This window comes from Saccoglossus kowalevskii, chromosome 6 (genome assembly GCF_978046115.1).
Source record: "Saccoglossus kowalevskii chromosome 6, keSacKowa6.1, whole genome shotgun sequence".
In the NCBI taxonomy this organism is placed as follows: Eukaryota; Metazoa; Hemichordata; class Enteropneusta; family Harrimaniidae; genus Saccoglossus; species Saccoglossus kowalevskii.
The window spans coordinates 37871647-37885883 of record NC_140646.1 but is presented as its reverse complement, the minus strand read 5'-3'; the positions used below and the strand labels follow the sequence as shown (position 1 = coordinate 37885883).

Sequence of the window (14237 nt, the reverse complement as noted above, 5' to 3'; positions counted from 1 at the left end):
TTTTGTAATTCATCTTTACACGGGCCTACAGAATCCAGAATTGTGACGGGTACATAGCAGTCAAAATATCAGCCATTGTTTTAACCGGCATTCTGAATGACTAACATTGCGGACTTTAGTTTTGGAAAAATAAAAACACCTTGAGGAGAATAATTGACTTTATTTCTGGACTAGCTGAAGTTTATTCGTCCAGGAAGAGTCCATGTACTGCAAGTGAACGTACCCTTTGAATGGATTTCACGGACATCAAAATGTCTCTGCAAAACTTTGAACGCACGCATGTGTATCCCTCGACCAGCCAAGTGCCACCACACTATTTAAAAGTCTCAAAGCCGGTTATAATCACAGTCTGGGGGTACTCCTATAGTTGAAGTATACAGGTATGCTTATTGACATTATTCTTTCTATAGAAGATGAACATAGTCAAGTAAAATAAAAAAAAAGTAAAGAGGATAATCAAAAAATTAAAATAACAGATTAATTAAAAGGCAATTACAAGGTAGTACAGAATCAGGTGTTTTATTAATACACACCTGTTTGCATTATAAACATACCAAGCTTAATCTGGCAGTTTGTCATAATGTAAATAAATTTATCGGGATGATCCATTGAAGTAAAATTAGGATTATCCTTATGTAAGTCTGTAAAAAGTATTTGCCTCATTTCATTGTGCTGTGGGAAGTCCATAATGTAATGGTACTCATCCTCAACTGAGTTATTGTCACATCTTGTGCAGATTCTGTGTTCCAGTTTTGTTTTTGGTCAAGTATACCTCCCTTTCTCAATCATAAGCTGATGGTCACTAATTCTTAATTTACAAATATATTTTCTATATTTTGAATTATTCACATCCATCAAATACTTTTGCATTTTGAAGTTTGTTTTAAACTTCCTGTAGGTGCGAAGTTTGTTGAGCTCTCCTGAATCAGATTTTTCTAAATTAATGTCACTCTTCCACTTTTTTGAATAATCATCTTCTATTTTTTCTATAACTCCCTTCACACTTTTACCACCCACCTTCCAGTAATCATGTATATTATCAACACCAGTTATTTGACTGATTGTTGTTGCCCACTTTGTTTTGTTGTCGATATTGTAGGACATTGCCTCGTGAATTAAAGTGTTTTCTTTCACAGTTTTCTATGCCAGTATTTTATCATCATTTTATTAATAAATACTGACAGTGGATGTCTACCCAGTTCTCCTCTTACAGCCAAATTTGTTGCAGACTGGTTAACTTGGAGGAGTAGTTTGCACAATTTTATGTTAATTTTTTCACTGACTGTCTGTATACTTTTCTATCCCCCAAATCTCACAGCCATATATTAATATAGGCCTAATAACATGATCAAAGACATTCAGCCAAGTTTTTATATTAATTTTGGTAGACCCACTAAGATTTTTTAATAAAGAAAAAATTTTCTTTTGCCAAATCAAACTTTCCATTTGGCTTAAACTCCATACCTAAATATTTATAACTACTGATAATATCAATTTCTATATTATTATGATAAAAATTGTATTTATGATTGAGCAACCTGCCATTTTTTACTTTGGTTTTGGAAGTGTTTACTTCCAAATTCCAGTCAGTGCAATAGGCATGTTTTTCAGTCGAAAGACGCCCTCAACGTCAATTGTTTTGGGTCCAGTTTTCAACTGGCTGTGGAGCACTCTTGCCCAAATTGTAGATGAGTACCCGATCTGATTAAATTGATTTTTAAATTTGTGTTCAATTATTTATTTTTATTTTTATTACACATTTTCTTTTACTTTATTTTATTTTAATTTATTATTTATTTGAAAGCCAACAAGTGAAGATGGTTAAAAAATTCCGAATCACAATAATTAAAATAATTATGTTGAGCGCATAAAAATTAACAGGGGGTGTGCCACCATTTTCAATAACTCGTTCGAATATTATATTGAAACACAAAATCACTTGTACGTCTTATACCACATTGTATTTTATCAAAGATAATGGCAATATAGTATTTGAAACGACGGGATAAGTAGCACTATTTTATTTGCACCAAGCAAAGCTCCTGTGTGACGGCTCGCATACATTGTGCTACGTTTTCTAATACCATGGTTTTACTGCTTGTTTAATATTACCCAGAATTCATTGTTCAATATGTCAGCGCCCTTGTTGTGAATTGTGTGCTTTTCTGGTTGTGCCATTGTTTTGTTATAATATTCGGTTTTGACAATGTCGGATACATGGGAAAACATCCAGGCCCTGAAGAAAAAGCAAGAGAGTCTCAGGGAACGTATGCAGCGGAGAAAACGAGAAAGAGAACGCATTGGCGTCGGACTTTCTGCTGCTGGTCCCGGTGGTGTTGCAGGTCAGTTCTTGACCGGGTATTGACGGGGTGTTACGTTTTTTCAATTTCATTATCGTTTCATTCAGCATTGTTTGGTCAGTTGGAGATGCGTGATCTGTGGAGTAAGTTTTAATTACAGTACAGTGCATTTCATGGATGATAGTAGTTATTTCCAGATAATCAATACTATGACGACTGCAATTATGTCGGGCATATTTATAACTATTATGATTTAGTGGGCACAGATCTAGAAGCAGTACCTACACACGAATTGGTGACGTCATACAATACATGACCTTCAATTGGGGTCGTTTCCTCGGTATATACGAATTGGTATATACAAATTACAATAAAGATACTTAAGACATTACACATAAGGTAAAACAAATCACGTGACAATATAATGATAATAACAGTAATAAATCCTAGCTTAACAGTTGAACAGAACGCTCATATAGTCAGTCGGGTGACACCGAGGGTCACGAACTGTGTTGCAAAATGGCCATGTGGTTGAAACTGGGTCATGGCGTGACGGGTGAGGAAGACATCATTAAACACTCAAAATCACAATAAAACGAGGAAGTGGTTGCATATTACGGCGTAGCCAACATGGGAAATAAAAAAACGCCCAATACAAACGACATGGGTTCGAATCACACTAGATACACACTCACCAGAACCGAAGCAATCAGAAACCAGCAATCGTTTTGGCTTTTCCGTTCAACTCATCGGAACACTGGAGTAGTTAGAAAAATGAACACCACTTAATGACCAACGTCGTGGCGTGGTACACAAGCGTGCCATCAAAATAAAACAAAATAAGCTTGAAAAGACAGTGGGTTCGAGTCCCGCTCAGAGCTACCGTAAAAACGTAAATCAAATAAACTGAAATCTCTCAAACCGTAAACAAGTAAACAAAGAACGTCGCAAAAAATTAATAAACCTCACAAAACTCCACCATACAAAACTGAATGAATAAATAATAAAATAACTAACGTCTTAAACTGGACGATGCGCAATTTGTTCAACAGTTTCCAGATTGTGACAAGAGATAAACAAGACCCAAGTCAAGGTAAGTTTTGTTAAAGTGTCGATGGCATTCCCTATATTACGAAAACAATTCAGGCAACAGACGAATATCTTCTGTGGTGTTGTTGAATTTATACTGTGTCTGCGGAATTGTTGATTGAGGGTTCGAAGCCAGCAGTTAACATTTTGTTAGAAAGTTTCACAATTAAATCAAATATCCAATGATACCAGTATATTTATTTCATTATTTTAACAACTTGCAATGGTGAAAGTTGGTCAAACACGAGTTCTTACACCTAAATAAGTATCAAATATTTGTCGACACATTTATTCTCTCAACCTTGTAAAGGTGGAAATTAATTAAACAACAGGTATTTACTCACAAATATAATGGTCAATATTTGTCCATACATTCATTCTGTCAATTTAAGAACTTGTAATTGTTGGAATTAATCAAATGAGAGTTGTCTACACCAAAATAAGTTTCAAATACTTGTCCATACATTTATTCTCTCAATTTAACAACTTGTAATGGTGTAAAATAATTAAACGAGAGCTGTCTACACCAAAATAAGTCTAAAATATTTGTCCGCACATTTATTCTCTCAATTTAACAACTTGTAATGGTGTAAAATAATTAAACGAGAGCTGTCTACACCAAAATAAGTCTAAAATATTTGTCCATACATTTATTCTCTCAATTTAACAACTTGTATTGGTGTAAAATAATTAAACGAGAGTTGTCTACACCAAAATTAATCTCAAATATTTGTCCACACATTTATTGCCACAATTTAACCACTTGTTAATAGTGGAAATTACTTAAACGCGACTTGTTTAATCAGTTGACATCAATGCAACTTACCCGCAGACAGTGCACAACAGAGTATCATTATTGAGCAATTATAAACAGGAACGTGTCTTGGCATTAGGGTTAGGGTCGGGTCAGGTATGGGCAACAGAATTATTAACAGGAACGTGTCTTGGCATTAGGGTTAGGGTCGGGTCAGGTATGGGCAACGCAAATGGCAAACACCCAATTGGCAAGATGTACACTAACGGGTTATGGCATGCATATAGTTTACACAAGTAAAAACACAAAATTGGCAATTTTTTGGACAATTGTAACTCAATAATAAAAATATGTTGTATTTCTATATATATACACACTATATAGTCTTATCAAATGCAAACACATCCAGTCAATCCATTGTGGTCTTGTGGGTCAGTTCTCTACATAGTGATCAGGAGGACCTGGGTTCAATTCCCTTGCCTGCCCATCTTTTTCTCGCAAACACCATTTGGCAATAAAGCTAAATATGACAACAAATTATTTAATTTGCATGACTACCCAAATAGCTCAGTTGATTTGTACTATGTCAGCAATGTGAGCGATCGCTGGTTCGAATCCAGTATGTTTAGTTAGATTTTTGAATGCTAGTGAAGACAGTGCTCCTATGAATACATGTAGGACTTAAATCCTAACTCCTGTGTGAAGACACTCGTGGTACAGTGGACAAGACAGTGCGCTGGGAACTCAAAGATCGCAAGTTCGAATCACGGATTGGACACTCCTACAAAAGACATGAAAGACGTTAAAATCATAAACAGCAGATTCAAAAACTCAAGTCAGGAAAACAGAACACAAGAATACTACCCCACATGGAAGCCAGTCGAAGTCGTCGAAGAACAAACATAGTCGAAGAACGAACACAGTTGACAGCTGTAGGTCACGTGCAACAACAGACACGAGGAGCATGGCTGCTCTCCAAATGGGTCCCTTTTGTATTGACCCCCTAAGGATTGCTAATCCCCCTTTCTAACTCTTTTAAAATGTATTGACCCACAAATTAATGAATATTCATGAGCACAGAAACTGCTACATTATGAATAAATTAGCATATTTAAAAAAAAAATTTGCATACAGTGTAGGTACTCCTTCTGGAGCTCTGCCATTTAGTGCGTACATACACACTACAGGGCACGTAGACTGCCTAATATCAAAACAAACTGGAATCACTCTTAACTAAGAATACAGTCGAACTTGCAGGGGTGTCAATTGGTCGCGGGCTGATGGGTAATGGGTCAATGATTATCACCTTCATTTCAGTTTCAGATGATACATCTCTCACACAACATGCCCATTGACACTTAGCTTGTTGTTGATTTCAATAACTGCCATGACTGCTACACATGGGGGGGGCGGTCGATTTGTCCCAAAGTCTATTCGTTCCACAAGTTTATTCTTCCCACAAGTTTATCTGTCTCAAAGTTGATTCGTTCCACAAGTCATTCGTCCCACAAGCCAATTGTCCTACAAGTAGATTCGTCAGATTTAAGGTTAGCCCACTACAAACAAATATGCCCTATACGCAACGTACAGTTATTAGTTCTTTTTCTAGTGTCTTTGGTTATACAGTATACAGTGTGGTGGTGCTGGGTAGTCAGCAAGCATGTCAGTAACCGTATACTGTAACCTGCAACAGAAACTGACAAGACACACACCGTACGCCGATTTCAACTCCTTGTACACAAACATAGAAATCGACATCACCCTACCCAAGATCGTAATGCTGACCAAAACAAAAACTGGAACGAACGTGAAATGGAATGGAAATGAATTGGGATGAATCGACTTGTGGGACAAATGGGTGAGATAAATGTGAATTGAGACAAATTGACTGTGAATCCTACATGTATGTTGTTGATTTTAGTGACACATGTTTACAAAGAAAAATCACAAACATTGCATCAGTAACCGTCTGGCTCTGCTATGGAAAAGCAAAATGAATAATTTGTATCTATTTTGTATGAAGCAAAATTTTTTCATGTGATTCACTAACAACACATTTTATCATTCATGGACGGCCCTGACTCGTGTCATGGTAAAATAAGTCGCATTAACACCTAACTCTAAACGGTAGCATCACTGAGCATGTTGTGTGGCCAAAGTATCATCTGAAAATGAAATGACACTATATAAAAACACATAAAATAGACTTGACAGGACAGAATGTGATAATTATTGACCCATCAACCCTATACCACTTGCATCTGGTCGTATTAGATTGTTATAACCTGGCCAAGTTTGACTATTCACTAAAAATTGAACAATCAAATTTATGTACTGTGTGGTATAAAAAGGATTACCTGAAGAAAGCTGAAGAAATTTGTTCTTCATATCGACATGAATAGTGTCTTCATTCTTTTACAGTATTACAACCATTTTGCATTTTTATTTGCTGGTTTATCCTTGGAAATGTTTGTTTTGACAAAACTTCATGATGAAACAAAACAGAATTGCATGCATACCTGTAACATTCATATCTGTCATCTACAGAGGACACTGCAGCTCCAATCAGCAGTCAGATTGGTAGTACTTCTCGAAGTGATAGTCCGGCACCCACGAACTCAGAAGACCCTATTACAAAGATTGACCCTACTGTGGAGTACAAATTACTGGAAGTACTTTGTAATCACTCATTGTGTTTGCCAACAGATTCACCATCGCTTCAGAATAAACTTACAAAGGTACAGTATTACAGTGAACTTCACCTATTACAGCAGGTGCAAAATGTTCACATATACCTAACTCCCACACCAATTGACTTTGCAGCATCCCTAGACGCTCTTTTTTGTGATCGCCAAGAAAGCTGGGCAACAGTTTTAGGGATTGTGTGACATTTCCTTTGCACTGGTTTGATATGTTCTAGCAAGAGTAGCAGCTGACGTCAGCTGCTACTTCTAATAAAACATTCAATTTTACTGTATGTATGTTGTCATGCATTCAGAATATTAAAGATGAAATAGCTGTCTCAAACGCATCTGGACAAATCCTAAAATCTTGCATAAATGTGCCACGTCCAATTTCTGAGCGCAAAGAAATCGTATAGCAAATGTACTGGAGTCTATTTTCAGTAGCAAAGCAAAGAAAAAAACGGAGGAGCTGGGGTACTTGCTGAATATACAATGTTAATCACTGTGTGTGGACATGTGGCACTATTCTGCACATGCATAGCTTAGAGATAAAATAAAATAACGCCAGCCAATGTTCTTTGGAAGTGTGGTAGGCCGATGTTGACAGATTTAATAACAGTATTCACAACCAGTCCTACATGTGGCTTGGGAAAATTCTATATGAATAAATCTTCTTTTTCCACTGATAATACAACATGTTATCTTAGGCCATGTATTTCTTTTTCAAAGATGGCGACTGTGACATTTGTCTTGTTTTTTACAGTTACTGAATACAGAAGTCTCCCAGGGTCCTATTGAGAGTCTGTTACAAAAGTTTTCTGCTCAGGAGTTAATTGAGTAAGTGTGATAGTTGAAATTAATGTATGTAGCGTCGGGCTTAAAACAAATTCCAGTTTTTTTGAATTATTTGTGAAATGTGTGTAAAGTGTTGATAGAAAACAAGTGCTACAGTCGTAACGCAGAAAGTGCTAAAGTTGGATTACTTGTAAACAAATAATGTTACAGTATTTTACACGCAATGTATTCGGCGCTATGGGTCCAATATTAAATGTGACATGGTGCGATGACTTGAGTGCTTCAAATGAAAATACACGTAAATTATGTTTCTGTTTTTAGATCAAATTGTTACTCACATCAGTAGATGTTGCATCTAAAGCCTTGAAAAATAACATAAATAAAGAATGCCTACAAAAGGATACAAAACAATACAAACTAGAAACAGACATGAGTGAACACAAGACATTGTACAAATGCTATAAAAACAGATAACACACAGACCGAAAATGCACAAAAAAACAACAACTGAAGTATACCGTATTTGTTCTATCAGCACACCTCTAATACAACTACATATAAAATCATGTTTGTTGTATAATAAATGATATTAGTCATTTTTATCATTTATACACTTCTGTGATTGACATAAGCTCATATGCTAATAAAGCAACTACAGTAGGGTTTTGTGCATATTTTGTTCTGAGGGGGTGGGGTGGTAGTCTCCATCAGTTATGAATGACTTGTTTTCTTTGCATCATTTATAATCATCAGGAGCTCTTTATTTATTTATTTATTTATTTATTTATTTATTTATTTATTTTTATTTATTTATTTATTTACATGTATTAGGATAAAAGAAGGTGGTACTCCAGATGGACAGACCTGTATCTTAGTGACATCGGTTGAACAGTCTAAGGTAAGTAACTCTTAATAAGATTGTATGGTATTTCATAGAAGTGCACATATGGAAATCACTGAAACCGAAACGGTCTGTAATTTTTCATTTCTCCTCATTGGTGCTCTATCTACACTACAGATTGTCTGGAATCATGACTGTCTGTTTTATTAGCACCATAAATGATTTAATGTGCTATCAATTCCTGTCAGTTGTTTTAAGTCTTTTGACCTCTGATCTCATACAAAGCATACATTTTCTCGCCTTCAGTTGAAGAGTCGTTGTTGGTCTAGTGGTTAGCACAACTCTTCTTCAACTAAAGGAGCCAGGTTCAAATCCCACAGCAGTAGTGGTGTTTATATCAGAGCAGACACTCTTTAGTTATGAGTGCTTGTTTACAAAACACCACAGAGTAAAATGCTCTCTGATTTCCTTGGTCTTTGATATAAGACACTTGTACAGAACAGAGCATACAATTTTCCTCTCTTTAGTGACTCTTCTCATAATCACTGAATGTTACTGTAAGTTACTTTATTTTAGGGAAACAAAATAAATGTAATGTATCTTTGTTGATTGATGAAAATTACTCATAAACCATAGTTGTTACAATATAAATGATTTCCCATCAAAGTACATGTACTCTGAATGCATTAACTTTGTTATAATTTTGTTTAATTAATTTTGCTGATAAATGAAATCTGTTATAATTAAATCCATGTCAACTTTTTCAGTTAACAGCTGTGTTTGATCAAATAAATGAAAAAGATAAAGGTAAATCGATTTCCAAGAAACGAAAGCGAGAAAGGTAATTTTTTGTTAAATGTCCAGTGCTAATGTTTTATAAAAATTGTGGATGATTGGCTGACCTACTGTGGAAATGTGCAGTAGTCTATCAGTTTTGTTAGCACTTCAAACTTTTTTTGGTAAAATGTCTGTCTTTTCTATATCAAAAGAAAAAAATTATTTAGTGTTTGTGAATTTTTCATAGTCCAGTTGGGTTTAAAATATGGTATGTACTCCTTGTACTACTGATTGAGTGTGTGTCCTTAACTACATTGTATTGTATTGTTAACTTGCGTCTTGTGCCTCACCCTACCACTGATTGGCAACTATACTGTATTGATAAGCATAAATAACAAATAAATATGCTGCATAATAGATACCGGGTACTGAGAATCAGACACTACAGCTTTACCTACAAGTTTCTAGTCAAATTTTATTCTTGAAATTATTTGGTGTTTTTTTTTACAATATTTTAGTCAGCATAGAGTCAACTAAGAATGACCACCCTCTTCCCCTTGTTACCTTCGTACCCCTACCCCCAAACAGAATACAGAAGAAACCCGCAGCAATATATTTAAATGACCATTTCAAGCAAATCTGCCAAAGTAGAATATTGGTTTTGTGGTACTGGACTTGTATACAGATTCAAATCATCCTTTGTTGGTGCTGCCAATCTGTGTGTTATTGCTTGTTTTCAGTAACTCTCCATCTAGAGACGTACAGTCGGTTAAAATAGTGAATAGACAGATCTCAACAGATGATGCAGTGGATAGTATAGAGAGTCTGTTAGCAATGCCATCTATAAGAGAACAAGCGGTTAGTACCTGTTACATTTTCTGATAATATATTCAGGTTTCTATACCTCACACACATCAGTTAAAAAGTGTGTCGCAGGTGATTTTTCAGACATTCATTCAGTTTTCATGACACATAAAAATGAAAGCACAAGTTTTATGACACTGAACACGTACCAACATCAGTTTCAGAAAACAAATTGACCAGAAACTTAGTTTTTTAGAGGCCTAATCAAGAGTTATTTCATGTGCATATGTATGTATTTCTAACAACAAAGAGCTATTAAGTTGCTGTTATTTCACCGGCTGAACGAATGCATATGTAAAACTGTAAAAATGTGTATATCTGAGTATAGAACCTTTGTATAGATATTTGATTTGCTGACACGTTATGGCAACAACACTAGTACACTCCACTCGTACACTCCACTCTACATCCACAAACAGCTCCAACTATCACACAAAAATAGTCCACAATACACTGAAGATTCAAAACAAAAATGGCAGATAAAATCTATGTCATTCGAAACAAGTGTCAATGTTAACCACAAAGGGTGCCACTGGAGAAACGCCTGTTCACAAATTAAATGCACTACAATGTACATCAATTACATTCTCAAAATACAATGAATCTATCTTAAATATTTGCAGAACAAAAAAATGGGTGAAGAGATCTTTGATTTGCTGAGCAAACCAACTGCTAAAGAACAGTCCGTCGTGGAGAAGTTTAAATCACAAGGTACATTGAGCGAATTGAATGCTACACTTTCAAGTCAATAGATTAAAATCTATTGTAGTGACTCTGATTGTTGGAGTATGTTGCCTAACTACACCTGACCAACTACCTATCAAAATTATGCTCAGGTAGTTCTCCCAAAGGATATTTGTCAACCAATAAAACTTTGCCTTTCTAGAAGGCATTCTGTAACATGATTTCTGATTGGTTGCTGACCATGTGAAATAGAATTGTATGGTCATTTTGTCAGATGTAGTTTGATGAGAATCAGATTGTGCACACATCTGTGTCAATTCTATGGTGGTGGTGAAAACAATAGTGAATACAAAGTGGAACTGTCTGAATGGGAGGGGTACTCTTTGTGAATGGGAGGGGATACTCTTCCGTGAATGGAAAGGGATACTCCTCTCTGTGCCTGGGAAGGGATGTTTAATTGTTGTAGACTGTAGAGTATTACTGTAAAAGCATCTATTTTCATTGTTATTTAATGTCACTATTTTGATATTTGATCATACTCGCTGGATTTTAAACTAATAAATTTACCATTGAAAAGATTGAGTTATATTGTAAATTCACTACATTCAATTACCCACCATAGACTCCGGTCAGTCAAAATGACTATTTTGAACTGTAGGCATTAATCAGCGATTCTGCCAGTGACGGAGAGATAGAATCCAGGTCAGGGGAAGCCCCATGACCTCAAGATTCTTTTACCCCTTACGTCACAAACCCACGTGACAGGCCACCTGGCAGCGCCACAGGTAGCCGTCCTTCACTCTAGCCAGCTCTGCTGGATCGCCTGCTTTTTTTTTCCTGTCCGGATTTATAGCTTGGGTTGTTGCCGCTGCTCGGCATCAGACATGGTAGCTGGTAGGATAAGTTTTCCTTGTCATTTTTACCCTCGTGTCGTTTTCCCCTTTGTGTGTAGTATTTTTCACAGCAAAGAAATCAAAATCCGGCGCTACTACGTAGTCACATGTTGATTTCATGGCGGCACCTTTTACAACTGTAATTCGTTTCCCTCATGCATGTCGTCTTTTATTTTTAATGTATTTAGCAATATATAGATGTAATGACAGCACCAGGGCTCGCTGCCGTTTTCTTTCCGGTCTCCTCGTGTTTCGAGTCGACCGTGCAGTGGTTATATTCAGAATTTACCAGCATAGAACCCGCATCCGAGATACTTTGTCTACGTGCGGGTTTCGGGGTTTTTGCGTGAAAGCGTGTTTTTTTCACTGGAGTTCTGAGGCCTGAGATTTTCTTTCAGAGCCATCAAAATCGCTGAGACTGACCGCGTCACAGCAAGGTCGTGCATCCAGTAAACAAATCGGTTAAAGTGAGTTGCGTGTTTTGCATGAGTGGAAAGTCCTCACGCTCGGCTACCGGTACTTCATGTACCGGGACGTCGAGTAAGAGGCCCGACGGTGGAGGTACCGATATTTTTCTCGGTCTCCCCCGCTGATCGGAGGGCATCCTCACAGTCTGTTTTTTCAGGCGGTGGTTTACCCGATTTTACCGGCTGCAGCGAGGCTGTGCCCCTGGAGGCTTTTCTCCTATGGGGCCCGTTGCGGGTCTCTTTGTGGACCCTTCCTCGCACGGCACCGGGTTTGCCTCCGAGTTGAGGGCTTTGGTCGAAGGACTGTCGGGGCAATTGCGTCCCGGGCAGGCCGGGTAGATCAGACGCAGTCAGAGCGAACTGTCTCCACTGTGTCCCCTCGGCGGGCAAGCAGGAAGAGACATGAAAGCATGTTTGCATTCAAACACGTCTCTTCCGGGGAACCCCCGTTCCCAGTCACGGCTCTCCCACTATTTTGGGGGGTGGCCGAGGCTCAGGCTAATTGCACCGGTCCTTCTCTGGATCCGCGGGCACTGAATGCCAACGGGGTGCTGGCAGCCAAGTCTCCGATCTCGGGGCAGGGCTTTCAGGGCAGGGCACGCGTTGACCCCCCCCCCACTTTCAGCCAGCTAGGGCTCGTCACGCGGTAACGGTACAACGGTAACGAATTTATCCTTGTGTTCGGTTCCCGCTGTGGGTTTTGACTCCTTTCTTACCGACCCACGGGCGTCCCCAGAGGGAACCGACCCTGTTATGAGACGCACAGTCGAACACGCTCCCTCTCACATATTTTAAGTTAAAGGAGACTTAGTTCGCTCGCGTTGGATACAGCCGGTACTCCGGGTGGTCCCTCAGAGTCTTCCATCTGTATGACTCGGTGAGCCACGCTTTTGGGGTGAGGCGGAGTATCATCGATCCCAGTGATACGATGTATATACCCCCACCCTTGATCCTAAAGCGACCACCTAAGGTTGCTTCAACGCTTATGGGATCACGGGCGTCGGGATCCAAAGCAACCCCGTCGGCACATCTCTCCCCTGTCCGTCTGAGTGCGGAGTGGGGCGCAGAGCACGCAAACGGTGTTGATGAGCGGCGTTGGTCAGCCGCGGAGGATGTAATGCTTAAGGCCCCCGGCTGGGGATAACGTTGGACAACACTTCCCACTGGACCAAACGCTACCCGGTCGGTGTGTTTCGGGATCAGACCCCATAGCGTGGGATGAGACCAAAACGCCCCCAACCGGATTCCAAGGCTCCTTCCCCAGACCCCGGTACCAGGATTTTGGCAAACCGGGCAAAGGGGGATAGCCGCGTTCCATGGGTGTCTTTGCCAATTGAGGACGACCCATCTAGCCCTGAGGGCAGAGTTGCTTGAGCGCATTATTATGCGTGCCCAGCACTCTGGTGGCCTTGGAGGCAGAACGCAGCAGCCTCCTAGACCAGGCGTCATTTTTACTGGTGGGCCACCGCACATCTACGTGCGACACCCCCTAGTGTTGCCTGGCTCGCTTGGCCAGGGCCACTACGCCACTACTGTGCTACGAGACGCGGCCTTAGACGCACGTGTTTTTGCCGACAAGCTGAGCCGGGGTACGTCCCCACCTCAGTGACGCAGACTGGACACCCTCCACCCTCTTTGTTCAGGGAATGGTGGGTACAGTCTCGGAGCCCCCCCCCCCCCCCCCCCCCCCGCAACTGCCGAACACATGGCCACACATCCCTGTCGTACACAGATTGCGCCGGTGTAGTCCGGTTTGAAGACGGCGGGTGACCGATACCTGGACCTTTCCAGGTGGTGACATCCGTTTACGGCATACCGCTGAAATCTCCATTTTCCCCCATCAGTGTCTCCCCTGTTGGGCACTGCCAGGGGACTCCCGCAAGGCGGAAGCAATCAGACAGGAAGTAGCAGTTTGCTGGGGAAAGACGCCATACACAGGGTACATCAGCCGGAACTAAGTCCAGGCTTCTACCCAAATGTGTTCGTAGTACCAAATCTACAAGTGGCAGGCGTCCAGTTTTGGACCTAGACAGACTGAATCAGTACGTGCCCCTCGATCGGTTCCACATGGAGACACCATTCAGGGTTC

The 14237-nt window shown here is 39.5% G+C and overlaps 1 protein-coding gene across 1 annotated transcript in view; it reads left to right on the top strand.

The window, feature by feature from the left end:
• Positions 1 to 2125: 2125 nt before the first annotated feature.
• The window catches only part of LOC102807369 (N(6)-adenosine-methyltransferase subunit METTL3-like), a 34813-nt gene continuing 22701 nt past the window's right edge, over positions 2126 to 14237 (top strand). The window contains exons 1-7 of the mRNA XM_085500500.1: positions 2126 to 2342; positions 6691 to 6881; positions 7591 to 7664; positions 8454 to 8520; positions 9231 to 9304; positions 9981 to 10098; positions 10728 to 10815. Coding sequence (XP_085356626.1) covers positions 2207 to 2342; positions 6691 to 6881; positions 7591 to 7664; positions 8454 to 8520; positions 9231 to 9304; positions 9981 to 10098; positions 10728 to 10815 — 748 coding nt within the window. The 5' untranslated portion in view covers positions 2126 to 2206. The remainder of the gene's footprint in view (positions 2343 to 6690; positions 6882 to 7590; positions 7665 to 8453; positions 8521 to 9230; positions 9305 to 9980; positions 10099 to 10727; positions 10816 to 14237) is intronic.